The 20,170-nt window shown below is 36.8% G+C and overlaps 1 protein-coding gene across 5 annotated transcripts; it reads left to right on the top strand.

The window, feature by feature from the left end:
• Nucleotides 1-410: 410 nt before the first annotated feature.
• G2E3 (G2/M-phase specific E3 ubiquitin protein ligase) lies at nt 411-20,097 on the top strand. 5 transcript variants are annotated; one of them, XM_080592758.1, is made up of 18 exons: nt 411-544; nt 1,090-1,244; nt 2,104-2,158; nt 2,685-2,740; nt 4,263-4,360; nt 6,021-6,122; nt 6,641-6,765; nt 7,845-8,010; nt 9,177-9,283; nt 9,538-9,654; nt 10,608-10,732; nt 10,836-10,968; nt 11,634-11,759; nt 12,912-13,219; nt 13,783-13,964; nt 14,144-14,316; nt 15,183-15,382; nt 16,052-20,097. In XM_080592758.1, exons 4-18 carry the CDS (start codon nt 2,707-2,709, stop codon nt 16,282-16,284), a joined length of 2,229 nt encoding a protein of 742 aa, XP_080448884.1. In that variant the 5' UTR covers nt 411-544; nt 1,090-1,244; nt 2,104-2,158; nt 2,685-2,706; the 3' UTR covers nt 16,285-20,097. The 5 variants fall into 5 exon arrangements, with proteins under 5 accessions (XP_080448884.1, XP_080448888.1, XP_080448885.1 ...); XM_080592759.1 differs by having other exon boundaries at nt 420-544; nt 1,119-1,244; XM_080592761.1 differs by lacking the exon at nt 411-544 and adding an exon at nt 582-693 and having other exon boundaries at nt 1,119-1,244.
• Nucleotides 20,098-20,170: the final 73 nt, after the last annotated feature.

Here is a 20,170-nt window from a genome sequence, read left to right as displayed (position 1 = left end):
GTTTCTATTCACATTTGTGTGGCTGCAGCACGTGTGTATGTTGTGCCTATAAAGTCACAGTTTCGTTTGTTGCTTGTGCTACTTGTTGATTTGCTGTGGTCAACAGCGCATTACAGCAGCATTCAAATGCCACAAGCATTTGTGTAAACATCACGTACAAAGCTTTAGCTGAAAAACTCCGTTTTACTATAGCAAACATTGTTATCACGACTGTGGCCTTGACCAGAGGCATAACAGGCCAAGACTGTGGCCTTGCAAGCGGGATAGCTCGAAAAAAAAAAAAAAAAAAAAAAAAGCGCCATTGTAGGGGCCGTTTCTGCCTGGCGGGGCCCCTTTCGCCCCGAGTCCCCACACAAACCCCCCAGCCCCTGACGCCCCCAGCCCGGGGTCTCGCCTCAGCTGCCCCCAGCCCGACACCGCGGACGGCGGGCGCGGCGCTGGGCGGAGCAGGGGGCGGGCACCAGGCTTCCGCGACGCCGGCGGATGTTGGGGTTTGAATTGTCTGTCAGTTAGCGGGGGCGGCTCCGGCTCGCGGCGGCGGCGGGTGAGTGGCGGCGGCGGCGGCGGCGGCGGGCCCGGGCTTGGCCCCGCCGCCCGCTGAGGGGCGAGAGGCGGCCTGAGGGGGGCGGCGGGGCCGCGCCGAGCGGGCGCTTCCCCCCGGGGGAGGCGAGGCGGGGCCGTGAGGCCGCCCCGGTGCGGGCGCTTGGCCGCGGGACTGAGGGAGCGGGCTCGGGCTGGGCGAGCCGCGGGGAAGCCGGCCCGGCACGGGGGGCTCGGAGGGTGGGGGGAGGCGACCCCCGGTCGCAAACGGCACGGGCTGAGGGGCCGCAGCCGGCGGGGCCGGGCAGCCCCGGTTTGTGCCCTGGGGAGAAGGGGTACCCGAAATTCTGCCTGTTACCCCGTCCCCCTAATTAAAACAAACAAAAGTTAAAAACACCTGACGTCCCGGGGCAGCGAAGCGTTCTAGAGCTTAACAGAACTGCTATCGCTGCGAGGACGCTTTAGCCCGTTTAGGCAAAGAGATAAAATTCTGTTTACGCCCTGGTTTTACAAGCACTGGGTGATAATGTGTGCCTGTCTTGCAAATAGGCTGACACGGGATCGCTTTGTCCCTGCAGAACTGGTGGGCAGGGCTTGTGCATGGAGCCCCAGCGCCTGCCTTCGCGTATCCTTTGACTTGCAAATTTGGGCTCTCGTGTGGGCTTCCCTGAGAGACTGCGAGGAAGCAGGAGGAATCCGCGGGTGTGAGTAGGGGGTGTTCGTTTGTTTTGCTGGAGCCGGGGGAAGGGAAGGGAGGGGATGCTTTTCTTGTTTCCAGCCAAACGTGTTTCCTCCTTCTATGGAGGAGAAATATGCTCCTATGCTCCTCTTTGCAACATAATAACGTGAAAAACTGGTTTTGGGTGGCTTTATGTGGAGTTTATTTATTGCACTAGGCTGTGGTAGATCCAGGATTGTGAAACTGGCAGTGGCCATTCCTGGGAAACCCTAAGAGAAAGGAAGAAGTATAAGCTGTGGGTTTTGTGTCTATCCCGTCCATCCCCATCCCCCCCCGTCCCTAATTCAGCATCTTTATTTTTTATAGTTTAGAAAGGAGGAAATTTGTTTCTGGGAAAACTGCAACCATAATTTCACCTGACTGTTGTGTACGCTGCCACAACTAGACTGGTTGCAGCTTTGCATATTTTCATTTTAGATTGCTTTCTGGCAAATGTCTCATGTCACAGTATTCCATTTGCCTGTTACAAAGTACAGTACTACAGAACAGTTGCTTTACACCCAAGAGTTTCTTCGGCTCCCTTTTCATCTTTTTCACTCCTTGTTACAACCCTCCTCCTAAAACTCCAACCGAATGGCTGCAGGACTCTATTTACAAATGCTTGCTGCTGCCTGAGGATTGTTCTTAGAGCTGTATCTGGCAGTCATCTAAACTGAACCGTAGATAGCAAAGCTCCAATAGCTCAGAGTCTATCAGGCTTCCCCTTTGGAGGTGCGATCCGCTGCCTCCCAGCGCACTTGGGCAGGTATTAAGGGAATTGCTGATCTACCTGTGAGGTCAAGCATGGACTTGCAGACAGTGATCCCACGATGCTTGTCTTCCAGGTCTTATGTAAGGTGTCCTTCAGCTCCTGAGAGGAGGCAAGCCAAAGATCTACAGGTTTGTACCTAAAAGGGTTGTTTTACTTCACACTAGAGGAAGAATAATCATCTTAGGACAGCCTTGAAGCAGCGTGCGTTATCTTTTTTACTTTTTTTTTCCCAAAGTTGTTAAGGAAGTACGCACACAGTGAAGGCTAGTTCCCTACATATCTGTGTTTTTTTGTGATGTTGAAAATAACTACAAATGCTTTATGCGTAGGCCTACACATAGAAGTCCGATGTAGCAGCTAATTTTCCAAAGAGAAAATAAAGCATATTGTTAATATTTTGAGGAAATAAATAAGCAACAAGTAGTACGTTCCATTAGTGTGGGTGTATTCTGAATATTTGCATTCTGCTTTTTGAACTCCCATCTCTTGCAATAACAGTTGAATTCTAATAGTTCTTTTGTTCTTGTTCCCATTTTAAAAACTTTACTGAGTTTGAGGATTTTTCTGAATTTAAAGTGAACTGTAAAAACAGTACATAGTGGACATTCTTAATGCACTAGATGTATTTAACTCTTCATATCCTTTTCATGATAGGCTGCTAGAAGAACTCACTAGAATGAGTGAAAGCAATTTTGACATTCAAAGTCCACGTAAGTAAGGTTTTTATCAAATAGCTATGTAAGTCCTGAATCTGCATATCTAATACCAATTATAAATTACTTTATTTGGTCTGAAAGAGCAGGTGAATTTTCAGTAATCAAGTTGTGTTGGAACCGCTTGTCTCAGAATGAAAAAGAAATAACTTGTAAACTTCCTTGGATTTGTGTTTGCTGTAATCAGAATACTTACAATCTTTTCTGCAGATGTTTTAAGAAAGTAACCTTGAAAGTTCAGCTGTCACACCTCATCCAGCTGTTCAAGATGTATCATTCAAGAAACTTCTTTAGGCTGAAGCAGTACCTCTTTCTTCCCTCTACTATGACTGTTCTTGATGTTAGAGTATCAAAAATGTACTTTTGTATATCTATTAAGAATTGAAGGGAAGAAACTCCGTGTCTGTGTATGTCCAAGTGTGTTGGTGGGTTGGGAACCCCAGAAATGGGGAAATCCCCCAAGGTTTTAGCTGACAATAATATTAGTCTCAAGACCTAGGATGTTTTGAAACTAGTGTATATTTTTAAAGGTACCGTTAGCATGTGACTTGATAGTCATGATACCAGTAATGTTCTTCATAAATATTATCACACAGGTATACAAATAAACAGTTAAGCTGCTTCGTGGATTCTAAGGTGGTGACATCTTTGTATATTATGCTAAAAAAATTAATGTCATATATTTCACATATTTAGACATTCTTGACTGTTTAATAATTATCTGCAGGTATGTTGGGAAGAACATTTTAGTTGCGAGCAAAGTCAGCTTGTGAGTTTGTTTGGGTGATAGCTCTCTTCTGAATCAGCAGGCAGGTGGAACCTGTGAAGTGTTTTCATGCTAGGGAACTAGAAGATAAATAAACAGTACCCACTCCTTTATTTACTGTGGAATTCAACATTTCTCAAAGAGAGTTGGGTTATTTTTATTGGATCCCTTGAATTAAACATATCTGTGCTTAAATATATAAAAAAAATAATAATGAACAATGCATTGGACAAGTCCTAACACTGTAATCAGTTCTACAAGGAGTCTGCAAAGATGTGTCACTATATACACTTGTCCCAGCATCAATCATGTGAGCTTCAGTATCAGGCAATCTAGCTGGGTGTTAAATTCATCTCCGAGCACCAATCCTGCTGCCCTAAGGTGGCCCCTTAGCATTTGCATTCCAGGATTGCCACAAGACAATGCTGTGGATATTCCTTATCTCCTCACCAAGGAAAACTTCACTCCTTTACAGGGAGTCATTCCGTCTTGTCTCTGACTTTACTGCTCCCAGCCAGTTTAACCCTTTCTGCAGTCAGGCCTTCTTCCCCTCCATGCCAGATCATTCCTTGGGTCATGAATTACCATTGCTGAGAAGTGACAATTTGAATTTCCCCTTCAGTATCTACTGTCCTTTATCATGTAATCTACTTCAGGATGCATGCAATTAAAAGAGATGAGAGTTACTGCTTTACAGCTGATCCACAGTAATTCCAGTATGCTCACTGATCCTAACCGTGATCTGTTTTTTAGCCTGCGTTCTCTGTGGATGGACAGACAACTGCCCTGAAAAGTATGGAGAAAAAAAGACCTATGTGGAATACAATCTCACTGTTCATTATTACTGTTTGGTAAGTATATGGTACTGATCTTGAAGCTCATTTGTTTTTACCTGCAAAACAGTAAACACAAACAATATTAAATAGCTATAACTCATCCAAATATTTCATTATAAAGCTTGAACTGTCAACGTAAACTTGTAGCCTTGAAGGCTTGTATACCTGTTAGGTGCAGCAGATTAAATAAATAACCCAACAAACCTTTATGGTTTAAGATGAGTGGAAATGGCCACAAGTTGCGCCAGTGTGATATTTATCACACTTGTAATTTTCCAAAATGCATGTTCTACTTATACTACCTTCCAAACTCTAAACCTCGGATTTTTGCAGATGACTTAATAGGTTGGATATTAAATCCTTAAAAGATAAAGAAGAGTGGTGGAGGTTTTCTGGGGTTATGTAAGGATATTTTTCTTAAATTAGTTTTAAGCAGCTGAAAGGAATTTTAGGTCTGTGATAATCTTGTTAGTCACACGTAAGGCCAAATGAAAAGGTAGAATACATCTTTTCTTGGTGGAGCAGAACAACTAGGAAAGTGAATGCTTGCAACACTTGAGTATTATGATGATGTTAAAATATTCTATAAATCAGTGATTTGAGGTTTTGTTCTAAGAAACTTCCTACGGTTATCTTTTAGGCTTTGGTTCCCACCTCTTTAAAAACAAATGAACATGATTTTATTAAAACATTGTGAGTACTATATAACAAAAGAATTCTAGGGAAAAAAAAACAATTAGCTGTGCATCTTATTTCATTGCCAAATATCCCACACTTGGAAAAATATCCTTAATCGGTTTTGGTATAAAATATCATGTGTATTAGACTAAAAGTATTGACAAAATCCTGTGATTAGAAAGTGGTACTATATTGCAATTTTGCTTCTGAGAGAACTATAAAATGAGATTGGAAGGAATATAAGAGGTATCGAGCTATGAAACTCTTTAGTTATTTGAACTCTGTGATATAACTGCTTTACTAGGCAATTGTTTACTCTAAATTATTATCAAGCTCTTGTGACTTGCCAAGTTACTGGAATCTGTTTTTATCCAATTCTCCTCTAAAATGAATTACTTTTGCTCTTAGGTTGCACTTCAGTACGGATACTTCCTACTGTGCTTCATTATCTCCCCAGCACAATTGTCATTCACATTAACTAAACTAATTTAATTTTATTTCCTCTGAAGCTTTATTTGATGAAAGTAATTGTTTGACAATTATCTGAGTAGTCCCTATATTTTGAAAAGGAAGATAAAATACTCCATCTTGAGCTTTACAGTATTATGTAAAACTTTGATGTTATGAAACTATTTTCATATTACTGATTACTGTTCCCTGTTGTCCCATATCTGATGAATATCATCTAAGTGCGTAGATGCCTTGGATCATTTTCTAATCATTATGTGCATCTATAAACAGGGTTAGATTACCTGGCCATTTGCCATATCATCAGTGTAGAATACCATCAAGTGCTTGGAAATGTAAATTATTCGTGCCAGATTTCAGTGATTTTAATGTCAATGAATTTGGGGCCAGAAGGAGGCTATTCTGCTTTACTTAAAATGTTTATACAAGCTTTTTTAGATTAAACGTCTTTCTTCTACTTGACAAATACGGTGTAGGTAATTTTAAATCTTTAGGTAGAGGAATCTTTTAATGCTTTCTGTTTTCATAGTTGATGTCAAGTGGTATTTGGCAGAGGGGAGAAGAAGATGAAGGTGTGGATGGATTTTTGATCACAGATATTAGAAAAGAAGTTAACAGAGCTGCAAAACTGGTAAGAATGAAGTACTTGGTCTTTACAAGGAAAAAAGAGTAACTCTTCATTAAGCACACGTAGTGTCATCTGTGGGGTTTGTTTTATTCTCCAATTGGCAGTGTGTTAAGCCCATTCAAGCATCTGAATTTTACATATCACTAACGAGTACAGTGGGTTCCTAGAAGCCCAAAGCTGTAATAAAACTTGCAGAATTTTTCTGTTATTATTATTTCCTCTGTGTGTTGCAGATTAATTAATGAGAGTAAATCATACATGCATAATGCCTCATAGCATTATGCTGAGCCTCAAGCTGATGTGCTGTAATTTTAAAGATGCAACTAAACTATAAATACTGATAAAGTAATTTGTATTTCAGCTTAGAGGTAACTGTCAACATGCATATAAAAACAATACGTAATCAAATTCTGTAAAATAAGTATATATCTTCTCTTTGAAATATTCACAAAACACAAGTAAATAGTCATTTGTACTTTAGATGTTATTATTCTTTTATTTTAAAAACATATTCTCCCCAGAAATGTAACATCTGTAAGAAAAAGGGTGCTTCAATTGGATGTGTAGCTCCCAAATGCAAGCGAAGTTACCATTTTCCTTGTGGGCTACGAAAAGAATGTATTTTCCAGTTCATGGAAGACTTCAGGTAAGTTTGGTGATTTTATTGTGTGTTTTCTCATTTCAGTTCTATTTGTACAGGAGGTAATTGTTTTTTTCATTGTGGCCACTGGAGAGGCTGTTAGATTAATGACATCTGGATTATCTGACGGGGAAGAAAAAGTCTGATTTGTGGAAAACACAAAGACAAAATTTGCATTGCTGAAAATTTACTTTATATGTACTAGTTATGCACTTTTAAAGAAGGAGAATGGTTGGCATTTGGTTTTATTTTCTTTCTTTGTCTACCTCCTGTGTGTTTGTGGAAATGGCAAGTAAAAAGCCTTATGTTATTCCCTTGGTTTGTCCTGCTTGTGTGTGAGCAGTCAAAATACACTGTATGCCATTCCATTGTGTTTCAAAACACAAGACTACTAGATCTGCTTATTAGAGGTGGACTGCAGGAGAAATGGGTTTAGTATCAAATATAATGGTTTTATGCTCTTTTACAATAGTCTTTCCAGCATTCTGGCTGTACTCAAAATACTTTTGAGTATGTTTTGATAATGTTTTCATTCTGCCTACTGTGAGTTGAGTTTGCAGGGTGGGTGCATTTAACTTTTAAATGAACAACTCATGGCTTAACATGAAGCCAAGCACATGTAAAAAATAATGCATTTTCAGAAAGATTTGTTCTACAGCTGTACATCCTGTCTTACTTTGAAAATGGGGTAAATTTTAGAATTCACCATGCTACCTAGACTTTGTAGAACCATCGTACAAACTCAAAATTGATCCATTAATGTCATGGTAACATTGAAATATAGGAAGAAACTGAGGTTCTGATGACAGGAAACGTAATTTGGACCAAAAGAAATATTGACAGAAAGGGGGATATGTTATCCCCATAATTCACCGAGTATCAGTCGGCAATGTGCTTCTTCCTTACTATTGTTCTATTGAACTGCCCTGTTAGATACATGATTTGTTTACTCCTGCCTCTTTTAGCTTGTTTCAAAGTGTTTAGTCAAAGGTATCATAGGAATTTCATTTTGCTATCTTCATTTTTTGTGAGGAAGGTTCTTAAAACATTGTTTTCATAAGGGAACCTTACATTGTTATTTGTAGATCTTACTGTTGGGAGCATAAACCAGTTCAAATCTTTCCGGATAAAGAATCTAGAGGGCCTTCACAGTGTACGATATGCCTGGATTTGGTTGAACATCTTCCACTGTACAGTGTATTGAAAAGTCCTTGTTGTAAAAATGCTTGGTTTCATCGAGAATGCTTGCAGGTAAGACAGGTTCTCCATTTCTTTTTTTTCCATGGAGTTCACATTTCCATTTTAAAAAACATGGGGCAATTGCTTAAAATTATGTAGAATTACTTAAGGATAATATCACATGGAAATACATTAGATTTCAAGAAAGATATTGAGGCCCTGGAGCGTGTCCAGAGAAGGGCTACGAAGCTGGTGAAGGGCCTGGAACACAAGTCCTGTGAGGAGCGGTTGAGGGAACTGGGGTTGTTTAACCTGGAGAAGAGGAGGCTCAGGGGACACCTTACTGTTCTGTACAACTACCTGAAAGGAAGGTGTGGGGAGCTGGGAGTCAGCCTTTTCTCACACATAACCAGCGACAGGACTAAAGGGAATGGCCTCAAGTTGTGCCAGGGGAGGTTCAGGTTCTTTCTTCAAAGAAAGAGCAGTCAGGCATTGGAACGGGTTGCCCAGAGGTGGTGGAGTCACCATCCCTGGGAGTGTTTACGGAAAGGTTGGACCTGGTGCTTAGAGACATGGTTTAGTGGGTAATAGTGGTGGTAGGGGGATGGTTGGACCAGATGATCTTGGAGGTCTTTTCCAACCTTAATGATTCTATGATTTGAAGGACAATATTAAAATTGTGTTTAGGACACTAGTGTCTTACAAGAAGGAATTTTTTATGTTATTAAACTTTTTTTCCCTGCTGTTTCTGCATGCCTGACACACTTCCAGGCTTTGGTTCTTTTTAAGAAATAAAGTTCCACCTAGGTAGCTGCCTTCTTGTGTGCTACCGTTGTGTGCAGAATCTGAAAGCTAAAAATGTCATTTGTCAATAATCAATTCCCTTTGCCTAAGTCCATAGTTGGAAAAAGTTATGAGGTTCTTTTTGTAAACTCATCCTAAAGCTAGCGAATCTGACTGAAAAGGATTATTCTTTCATTTATGATCCTGATTCTTGCATTTGAACTGTTGAGAGTGTTAGAGACACTTGTCTTCTAAAGGAAGAAAAAATATCACTTGCATCAAGGTCAACTGGCATCATGATTGTCATCAGACTTAACATCCACACCAGGATGGTGTCCATGAATTTTATGGCTATAGATATTAAGACCTATATTGTCATTCTAAGGATGCTAGTAATTCAGTAATTGTTTTGGTTTTCTGTTTTTTCTTTTTTCCCCTTTTTTTCCTTGACACAGTATCAAGCTTTGAGTGCTGGGATATTTTTCTTTAGGTGCACAGTATGTAATAACAAGGACAAATTTCAGGAAGAAATGTTGAGAATGGGCATACACATTCCAGAAAAGTAAGTAACTTTGTAAATAGTCAGTTTTATACAAACCTACTTTGATACCCAGTGTAATACAAGTCAAGTGAACCCTTATGGATTTGCTTAAGAGGTCACTTTTGTAGGTAGTTATGTTTAATTTCTGTGTTGCAAGATAATTACTTCACCCTAGGTTTTCTTCTTCTTTACCTCCTGGGGTTGTTTAGTTGTTGCTAGAATGTTACATGATCAGAAATACAGTTACAGTAACAGACCAGCTGCCTTGTTTATAGGGATGCGTCTTGGGAACTTGAAGAGAATGCATATCAAGACCTGTTGCAATGTTATCAACACTGTGACATTAGAAGATGTCTCTGCAAAGAAGGAAGAGACTATAATGAACCTGACAGGTATGACGTTTTTTCCAAGAAGATCACTTGGGGGTGGAAGGGGTAGTCCTAACCACTTAATGAGGCAAGGCTGTGAGCCATTCAGTTGCATGTGAATGGCAGCTAGAATATTGCTGATAGCTTGGAGAGGCTTGAGTGATCTTACAAAAGGCTTTATTCTGCTCTACTGTTTGCTTAATTTTTGATCAAGTTCATTTTCTGTATTGCTTTTCATTGCTTTATTTGTGAGTTTCTGAAATGTATGTTTTATTGTAATGAGTACTCAAAGCTGTCAGGCAGAGCTTCTACTTTGAAGATCCATTCATGTGGTAGGTTTTTCCCTGTAGGTGTTAACTACGCGCTGCGCAGGTTTGGCCAGGCATTGCTGAGTTCATTCTTGGTGTACGTACTAATTGACTTAGCCTTTAACAGTTGTATCTTTTGGCTCCCCGTGTTTTAGCTTATATCAGTCATGTTCTGTTATAGTATATTTAAGCAAATCTGAATAAATCTAGACAAAATTCTAGCAGATATTTAAACACTATCACTAATGAAGAGTATTATTCAGAATGTGTAAAAACAATCAGATATGCTACTTTCAAGAACTCAACATTTTGGAAAGCTGAACAGTGGTTTCCTCTAATAAAAAAAAAAAAAAAAGACAGACATTGCTGGCCAGCAACATGAGGACAAAATACTGGCTTTAAGCTATTGACTTCAAGGCAAGGCAAGAGAGCCATACTCACTCATACTCATTTAATACAAGGTGCTAGAACATGCGTAGTTGTTTTTCTTTGTTGTATCCATGAATTGTGAGTACACCTTGTCTGAAGAAAGTTTGCCTTATATAGTCTTACCAGATTGACAAATTATGCTTTGTTATTTTAGTGTCTGGATTAAGTTTACTGTTGAATGCTCCTAGTTTTAATCAGTTTCATTCTTCTGTGTAATTCTAAATAAGTTTTTAATTTTAGTAAGTGGGAAATAAAGCGTTGCCAATCTTGTGGTTCCCGTGGAACTCACTTGGCCTGTTCATCTATGAAATCATGGGAGCAAAACTGGGAGTGCGTGGAATGCAGAAGCATCTTTGCAAAATCAGGTAATGTTAAAAATGTGATGGTGACTTCTTCAGATGGTAAACCTTAAAAGTATATATTTTACAGCTAGCAAATTCATTAAGTTGATATCATTTCACAATGCAGGGAAATACAGCAAACAGAAAAAGCGTTCTTTGGCTACCTCTGAAAAGACAGATGGGACAACTTGTTTGCTGGAAGAGCCATCTCCAAAGTACCCTCGGCAGTCACCTGGATCTCAACACAGCTTTCTTCTCCAGTGTGTAATTTTGTAGAAGAAAACATTATAATATAAAGTAGTACTTAATTATGAGAAGGTGATGGATTATTGTGTAGGAGAGACATTTTATAGTAAATTGCAAATTGAGTAAAGTCTGACCAAAAAGTTTAGTGATTGCAGTTATCCAAGTAAGGTATGAACACTGTAAATTTGTTATAGTTATTCATATTGGGTGGCATGCAAGCCAGTTTTTAGGTTGACAAAATAAGATCCTTGTAAAGGGAATATTTACCATTTACATGTAATGTTAAGTATACAAATGGCAAAACTTAAAGCTAAGGTTCCTTATCTGTATTTGTGCATGTTAAGTGTGCTCGAAATCTAGTTTACCAACGTTTTCATATAAATTGTGGTTTTTTTGTGCAGTAATAAAAGCTTATCAAGTCTGTAGAAATTAGTATTTTTAATTTAAATATCGTATGAGTCAGGACTTCCATCTCATAGATAGGATGCAACAAAACAGCAGATCCTAAAACCACTTCATAATAAAATGCTGACTCTTTCTGAAATTGTAATCCACGCACTGATGGACTTAATTTGAATAAACATACAAATGAGTTTTGGTACTGAAACAGTGGAGAAAGTATATTGCTACCTTCAAAAAAAAATCTTAAGCTGCTCTTGAAATATTTTTTTGCTTATAGATCACCAAAGATAATATGCCAGAACAACTTATCACCCTGCTCACGCCTAGAACTTCCACCATCCAACAGAACAACAATGTCCTTATCTCCACTGATGTCAAACAGGAGCTGGTCCCTGGGAAAAAAGTATTTTCTTCCTTTTTTTTTTTTTTTTTTTTACATTGAAGAGTGATCTTAGCACATGACTTTGTACCTATTTCCTGCAGAACGTGGTGTGTGTGTCTGCATGTAGGCATAGTGACTATATGTACATGTGTGTTTATATATAGTCACTAAGATACTGGATTGAGTACACTGAAGTCATAACTTCATAAGGTCTTCTGATGTTTCTAAATGCTAGGGGGGCAGGTTAGGAGAAAATGATACTTACTGAGAATTTTTAGGTTGGATGGCAAGGGAATCAAAACTCAGAAACATATATTTGTCCTTGAGGAAGCGTGGCTAGGCATTCTTTAGAAACAATATTTTTTTTTATTCCCCTAATTGCTTTTTTCAAATTAAACATGTCCTGAATTTTCAATGTTTTTGCATTTGCACCATAGAAATAGTTTGTGATTTTTGCTAAAATCAGAAATAAGATAATGTTTTAATGTATAATATTCACTCTAAGGATACAAAATTCTTTATCTTGTTGTAAGTACTTAATTTGTGAATTCTACCTGTAATATGTGCTAAAAACCCTAATGAGGGAATTAATTACCTACAGTATACAGGGTATTTTAAAATAGTTTTGGTGGCAAAGTTTAAAGACAAAAATGAAGGGGTCTTATTTAGGCTGGTGCTGTTTTTTTTTTTAATGGGAATTGAAATATTTTTCTTCTCTCATTCAAATATATATTGTTATCATAATGACAAAGATGTAGATTAGTGAATAGTTGAAAGAGTATTCTAACTTGGTTACAAAACCTCTCTTCAAATGCAAAAAAAAAAAGTATGCTCTTCAATTTCTCACTTGTCTCACATCGTTCAGACATAGAATGAAGGTGTGAGAATTGTTTGGCACCTTGTTGGTGTAACTGGATTAGCAAAATAACTATTCACTTTATGCTATGGTATATGCTAGCTCTTAGATATACTTTAACTCTGTGGTAGCAATTTATCTTAAAACTTGAAGAATCTACTCCAGATACTTTCCTGGTATAATTTAGGCAGAGCTTCAATATGCTAAACTGTTTAAAGAGTTTTTGTTTCTCTTAAAAGATTTTTGGTTACTGTCTGTATAACTATTGCTCATTGAATCATAAGTCTCATCCGGAAATTCATGCAATTTTCTTTTAGGCATTTAAGAACACAAAGAAGGGAAGTTTCCAGTATACTGAAGGAGTTAAAACAACAAATTAATACAAAAACTACAAGGCTTAACATCAATACAGAAAATATCTGGAATACTGCTTTAAAAGGATTTAGGCAGCGTAACTTCAGACCTACAAACACCATTGAAGTAAAGTTCACAAACTGTAAAAATAGATTAAAGACAGATACTTCTGGATCAAAACACCTTTTCTTCCAACTACTAATGGGACATCTTCAGAATTCATCATTGTTTGAGGGCTCTTCTGCAAAGAACTTGTCCCTTGATTCTCAAGGTACTTAAATGCTTTGTTCAAAAATAAAGAACTATGTAGCTTTAAAGGTTTTTGTCTTCAGCCAGTGTGATTGTTATTTTAAAATCAAAGCCATGAAGGTCAAATTGTTTTTGTGGATTTTCTTGCTTTCCTTTTCTAAATGTGCGGGGCAGTTGTAACACTAAACATTTAAATTCACTGCTGTTTACTTTTTAGAATAAAGCAATATTTGGTGTAGTTGGAAATCTTGATAACAAGAGAAAAATACATCATCTATTTAATTAGACTCGGGACTGTTTTATTTTTGTTCCCTGCAAGTGAACTTCTTTTCCTTAAATTTATAGAACATTTATCTGTGATAACATGCTCTGTAAAGACCCAAAGCTAACTTCTTTGAGTTCTTGTGCTTCAAAATTAAATGTCTTACCGGTCTTACTGTTTCAAGCAACAGGAGATGGCAAACCTCACTGGTTGCATCTTCTAAAGTAAGAGTGAATTACATTGAGATTTTTTTTATAAAAACTAAGAGGATCACAAAATGATTTTTAGGGATATATAGTAAATATATTTTGCTTCATTTTCAGCTCTAAAAGAGAATCTATATTTTGAAGCTGGGAAAATGATTGCAGTTTCTCTAGTTCACGGTGGTCCATCTCCTGGTTTCTTTTCCAAAATATTGTTCAGTTGTCTTGTCTACGGTCCAGAGAATGTGAAGCCAAACTTGGAAGATGTTGCTGATATTGATGTAGCGCAAACAATAAAAAAGGTAAACAAAGCTAAACTTATTGGGCAATTCTTATTCAAGTCTATATTTAGAGATAAGAAGGGCTTATTAAATGTGACTTTAGTTCAAATTAAAATGCTCTCTTTCTCTCCCCCTCCATAAAAATATGTACATATATACTCATGTAGTAAACAAATTCCTAACTTTTATCTTTGTTACAGATAAAATATGCAAATAGTCTGTCTAGCCTGCAGTCAACTATACACGAGTGCTATGATTTCCTTGCTGCTGCTGGATGTTTAAGACCTATAACAGCTTTGTGTGATAAGAATATGCTGGTGAATGACTTATTGACCCATCATGTAATCAAGAGAATTATTTCACCCTTAGAAAGGTTTGTTTGGGTTTGTGAATTTTCACCATTCCTCTCTTTTTCCATACTAAAATACAAACTAATATGTTGCTAAAACTGAATTTTACATGTTCCTGATTATTCTCTATTTAATTGAATGAAACAATCTGTAACTTTCGGTGGATCAAGTAGTGGTTGTTAAATAGTTTGTTAGTTAAACTGGAAGACCAAAATGATTATGTATCTATTTAACTTTTGTCTTTAGTATTTGTTGTCTAGTCTGTTCTACTACTTGGTTGTGTTCTTTTTTTTCTTACTGTAAAGAGGGAAGTTTGTCATTCTACAGTTTATAACTGTCAAAGGCCTTTGCACTAGAAAATTTCTATACCCTATATTTTATGTTTTAGTTTTAATTCAGAAAAACTCAAATTTGAGCCTTAAATTCTCATCACTTCTAAAATTTAAAATGTTTTTTAAAGCTCTAATTAGGGTGTGTGTACCATTATGATGGTGATAATGCGCACACGTATAAATTGACCTATTTAAAATGTAAACACTGCATCGGCGTTCCTATGTACTGGTGACTCCAGCTAGGGGAGAGATTTGCAACTGTGGACTATATTTTGATTGGTCTCTGAACTTACTTGTAATCTAAATTCTTAATTTGCTCACTAAAAAGGTATTCAATGGTAGGTTTTTTTTAACAAATATGTTTGGATTTATACTGAGCGTTTATTCTGTTACCTGTGACAAATTTGAATAAACCGAATCTCTGAGACCTATGAAACACTAATTTAGAGTATGAGGATTTTTTTTAATTAACCTGTAGAGTAACTGGCGTTCAATTAGTTACCTACTGAGTTTCTGATGCATGCTTGGTCATTTTTCTTTTTCTTCTTTCCTCCTAGTTTTAGGCAAGGTTTGAAAACTCTCGGTGTGCTAGAGAAAATGGAAATGCATCCAGTTGCATTCTCTAGCATATTTTGCCACAAACCTGAAAGACTTTCAGCAGAAACTCTCTGTGATCTATTTACAATCCATTGCTCATCGGGTGTAAAGGAAGTTGGAGGTGCTGATTTTTGGATAGGTTATTTGCAAGATGTGGAAAGTAAGTAATTCCCTCCCCCATTCCCTGATCAAGGCATTTGAACTAAGGGGAGATTTAGGTTAGATATTAGGAGTTTTTCATTAGGAGTTTTTCACTCAGAGGGTGGTGAGGCACTGGAACAGGTTGCACAGAGGGGTTGTGGTTGCCCCATCCCTGGAGGCATTCAAGGCCAGGCTGAATGTGGCTCCAGGCAGCTTGCTCTAGTGGTTGGCAAACCTGCCCAGAGCAGGAGGGTTGAAACTACATGATCTTTAAGGTCCTTTTCAACCCAGGCCATTCAATGATTCTATGATTTAATTGCTGGTATATCTATAGGGTTTGGTTTTCAGAGTTCACTGTGATAAATCAAAGATTTTTAGTTAACTGTCAATTCCTAATTGTTCGCACTCCCCACCTCTTTCTCACTAGTTATTACTTCTGAAACTGCACAATAAAACTGCTTAATACAAACTTGAGAGCAGTAATAAAAAACGAAGTGGTATAGAAAAAAAAATTGTAACCCCAAGTGGATCTTTCTTGCTACAGTCTTTTATTCTTCAGTCATGTAACTGCATGTTCATCTAACAGGGGTTCCCTGTTTTCACTTTTTCTCCTATAACACTTAACATGCAGTATATGTTTTATGGGTGATTGACAATGAATGATATAATCTAATTCTTTTATTTTCAGGTGGTGAGTCTGTAGTGACGTTGGAGGATATTCTGTACTTTGTAACAGGTTCTTTTTCTATACCGCCTATTGGTTTTGATCCTGAACCGACTATTAAATTTCTGCATGTAGGTTATCCCATTGGAAACAGACTCCTTAATTGCTTAGAGCTTCCAATAACAAAGACATATGAGAGTTTTAAAAATAAAATGGAGTTCACCATCAGAAACACGCTCAGAGTCGAAAGAGAATGAACATTTTTGCTACTAAACTGATTGTTGGAAACTTCATTTTTTTCGGGGAGTGTCTGCTGGCAAGGTGCTATTGGATTCTTGGATTGCACGTTCTCTGCCTTTTCCCACTTGTCCTCCAAAGGCATGCTATAAGTAGTAATCTTCTAAAATGGAAAACTGTTTTCAAATTAAAATCTTTTTTTTTCTTATTGAATCACTTTCCTGGTTTGAAGTTGGTTTTATGAGCCAGTAATCTCTTGCAGAATTAATCAAAATAGTGTTTTGGTTTTTTTCTGTAGACTTAAATGAAATGTTACCAAATTGTAACATTCTAGCAGTCTCCTAGAAGTATGTTGATTGTGTTACATACTTCAGCAATTTACTTCTCAAAGTCAAATAACTGCTGTAGAGCTTTGTCTTAAATCACTGTGATGCAGTTCTTCAGTTCGACATTGTTATTTCCAGTAATTGTTTTTATATTGATGATTCATTTACATTTTGGTTCTTACGAACCTATGAAATTTAGGAAACTTGAAGTCTTTAGGTTATTGTCTTTAGAGCGTTAAAATGCAATTGAAACTTGGAGAAAACCTAGGCAAAATAATCAGGTGCAAAGAAAATCTGGTTCAACTTGAGTTTCTTCTGTTAAAAAAAAATATTCTTTGGCATTTGCACACATTTCTGCATTCTACTGTTATATAATAGTTTTTTTTACTATTTTGGCTATACGTAAAATTAAAAGCTTGACGTAAGTCTTAAATATGCAACTATAAGTGATCTTTCAAAGTTAAATATAAAAGAGTAAGACTTAATGTTATTACATTTGAAATTATATAAAAAGTTTCTTGCATAGAAGTCAGTATTTTCATATGAATAAACTAAAACTATTTGTTAAATTTCAGTCTACCATCAAGCCTGTTGTCAGTGTCTGACAGTTGTCTAGATTTTATTCTAAACGCTAACTGTTCAATTTTAGGTGCATTTTGAGCAACTTCAACTGTGTAAAATGTTTTAATTCTGCAGTATTTGTATAAATAACATTAAGCCATAAAAGATCAGTAGTGAAATTCCTACACAGTAACACAATATTACTAGCACTAAAGCTATGATATTGAAAGAAAATTTAAGTACAACTTTAATTTTAATGTATGCAGGTCTCTTTTCTGAATTACTTTTTTCCCCTTAATATCAGCTTGGTCACCTATACTGTGTCCCAAACACAGGTTATTCTGGATACGTGTATAGATACATATATGTATATATCTATATATTTTCTTGCATTTTTCAAAATACTGAAAAGTAAACATATGCTTTTTGTCAATAAAGCATGTTTTTAATTGAAAATATATAGGCAGGATTGCTTTTCTTTTGAATGTCTTGGCAAGAAAGTACAGTTAGTGTCCTGTATAAATGTGGTGGTTTAAAAATAAAATGAATCTAGGTTCTGGTTTATGGTTCATCACGTTTTCCTCTCATTAACAAATTGTATTACTAGATGCTAATTATGTAGCAGCATACTGCAAATAAAGACCTGTGGAAGTGACAGTGACTAAATTTGGGACTGTGCTGTAAGGTTAAACACAAAGAAGCTGATGTGTATTTAAGTTACACAGGTCATTTAACAACATGTAGGTATTTTGAAATCTTCCTTAAATTGCTACAGTATCTCTTCATTTCTTGTTATACAGAACTATCTCTATCATTGGATAATAAACGTGCATGCCTACTGGTTTTTGCATTTCAAAGTATTAAGTTAATTGTTCAAAAGTTTTGCTCAATTACATCTCTTTTTTTAGCTACTTTGAAATAATCTCATCAAAAGTCCTTTCATTTGAGTTTTAAGAGTATTTTAAATTAAGGTAGGAGTAGTGGTGCTTCTCTGATTTTGAGCCAGAATCGTGGTAAAGTCCCTTTCAAAATGAACTTTAAGCTGTTAATGACCTCTTGCACAATATCCTTTCGCTTTTTTATATACTAAATATTTTCTCATTCTCCTGTGATCTTTTTCTCCAATAGTATGCCATGTCTGCTGCCTTTTCATAGTTTTTGAATGCCATATAGCCAATAACGTTTTTTAGATTCTCACTTGCCTTCAGAATAATGTTACCCTTACAAAGAAGGCAGTCTGTTGTTAATTGATTTGCGTAACAAGGACTCGTATTGTATGTTCATTTTTAAAAAATACAGTGAATCTCCTACAGATAGAATATTATGCTTTGAAAATGAGTAGTGTACCCTGTGCACTATTCTTTTATCTCTAATTAGAGATTAATGTCATCTGTGATAAAATCCATTTGAAAACTTGAAGCAATTTCTTTAGCTTTACTGACCATCAGGTTTTTAATTGATATGGTAGGTCACTGAAGTGCAATACCATTGGGTAATTTCCTTATTTTATATAAATGATAACCAGAGGTACACTGGAAATCAGGCAAGTTGCTTATTTAAGTACTTCTGCAACGCAAGAAGAGTAAATGTGTGTATGCATTAGCTGTTGCATTTTCCTCTGTTTTTAAAGAAGGTTCATCCTTTATAAGATTTGACAAGACCATATGAGAACTATTATAGTCCTCTTTGTGTTTAACTGGCCAAAGAACTTTCACTCAGTAGTTTCTGCATCAACTCCCTAAGCTTCCCTCAACAATTTATACATAAAATAAGCTATTTCCTCAGGTGATCATTTTCTAGTAAGCAATACTAGGTTACTTTTAGTGTTTTTGGTATGGTCTCTTAATATATATATTATATAATTTTCAAAAACATGCTGTATTTTAGATATATGAAAGCCAAGGGATGGGAACTTTCTAACTTAATTTCATCCATGCAAAGGATGCTAACTAGAACCAGCTGTTAGCATTTTTAATGAAATATACTATTTTTTTCGTCATTATGAGTATGTTTGTACTTGAAGTCTAAAGCATCATGTGCTGCAGCCCTGACATTTTTCATTGACATGTTCAATCTTGGAATTAGAAGACTTCAAAATTTTTGGAGGTATAACTGAGCAGAGTGTTAAAGTCATTAATTCACAATCGCATTCTGCATATGCATTTAAAAATAGTATTAAAAAGTATTTCAAGTAGAAGGAAATGAAACTGGAGGCTACAAAATATGCTTTAAAGTTCATCTTGATTTGTGATAAAGCATTTTAAAGCTCAAACTTTACTGTTTTTTACCTAAGGGACCTGTTAGTTGGATAAAAGAAAATTGAGATGTAATAACTTCTGGTATGTCAAAATCTTTGTGTATACAGCAAATTAATAATTGTCAAAATATTAATGTTTGTAAAAACAACGCAACCCTCTAATTTTGTATTGCATTAATGTTTTTAAGTTTATGGTAATTCGAGTATTATGCAATGAAGTTTAACTTTGTAAATACTTCCAGCTCTAACTCAGTCGACTGCACCATCAGTGCCTGTAATATTGCAGCTTCAAGCAATATTATATGAGAAGTGTAGCATCAGTGTTGAAATACTAAATTGTGGGAGATAACTGTCATGTGTATGTTCAAAGTGCAATAAGGGGTTAAATTACTATTGTGTTAAATGTGATGTTCTTTACTGTTTTGCTTTTGTTTAATGGGTTTTAGCTTTAGAAGTGTTTATTACTGTTTTCTGTACTTCTGTTAGCTTCTGTTATACGCCTTTGTATGCATCTATTGCATGTTTACCTCAGTATCTTTGTCAAAGGTTGAGTGGGGCTGTTCCTACCACGTTTCCAGCCTGTATGTAGATAGTGCGTCCTGTGCCCTGTAAGGCAGAGATGTGTGTACTTAAATACTCTACCTTTTTTTCCTCAATAAATTACTAAAAGCTGGTGCCTCTATTTGAAACACCTGCCCTTTCCACGTAGTTAATTGATCGCTTTTGCGCCACTTTGTTTCTCAGGCAGCCTTTCAGCTGCTC

The sequence above is a fragment of the Anser brachyrhynchus genome (genome assembly GCF_964034855.1).
Source record: "Anser brachyrhynchus genome assembly, chromosome: 5".
Classification (NCBI taxonomy): domain Eukaryota; kingdom Metazoa; phylum Chordata; class Aves; order Anseriformes; family Anatidae; genus Anser; species Anser brachyrhynchus.
Note: the sequence above shows the minus strand (reverse complement) of the source record. Positions and strands in the feature narration are given on the sequence as shown.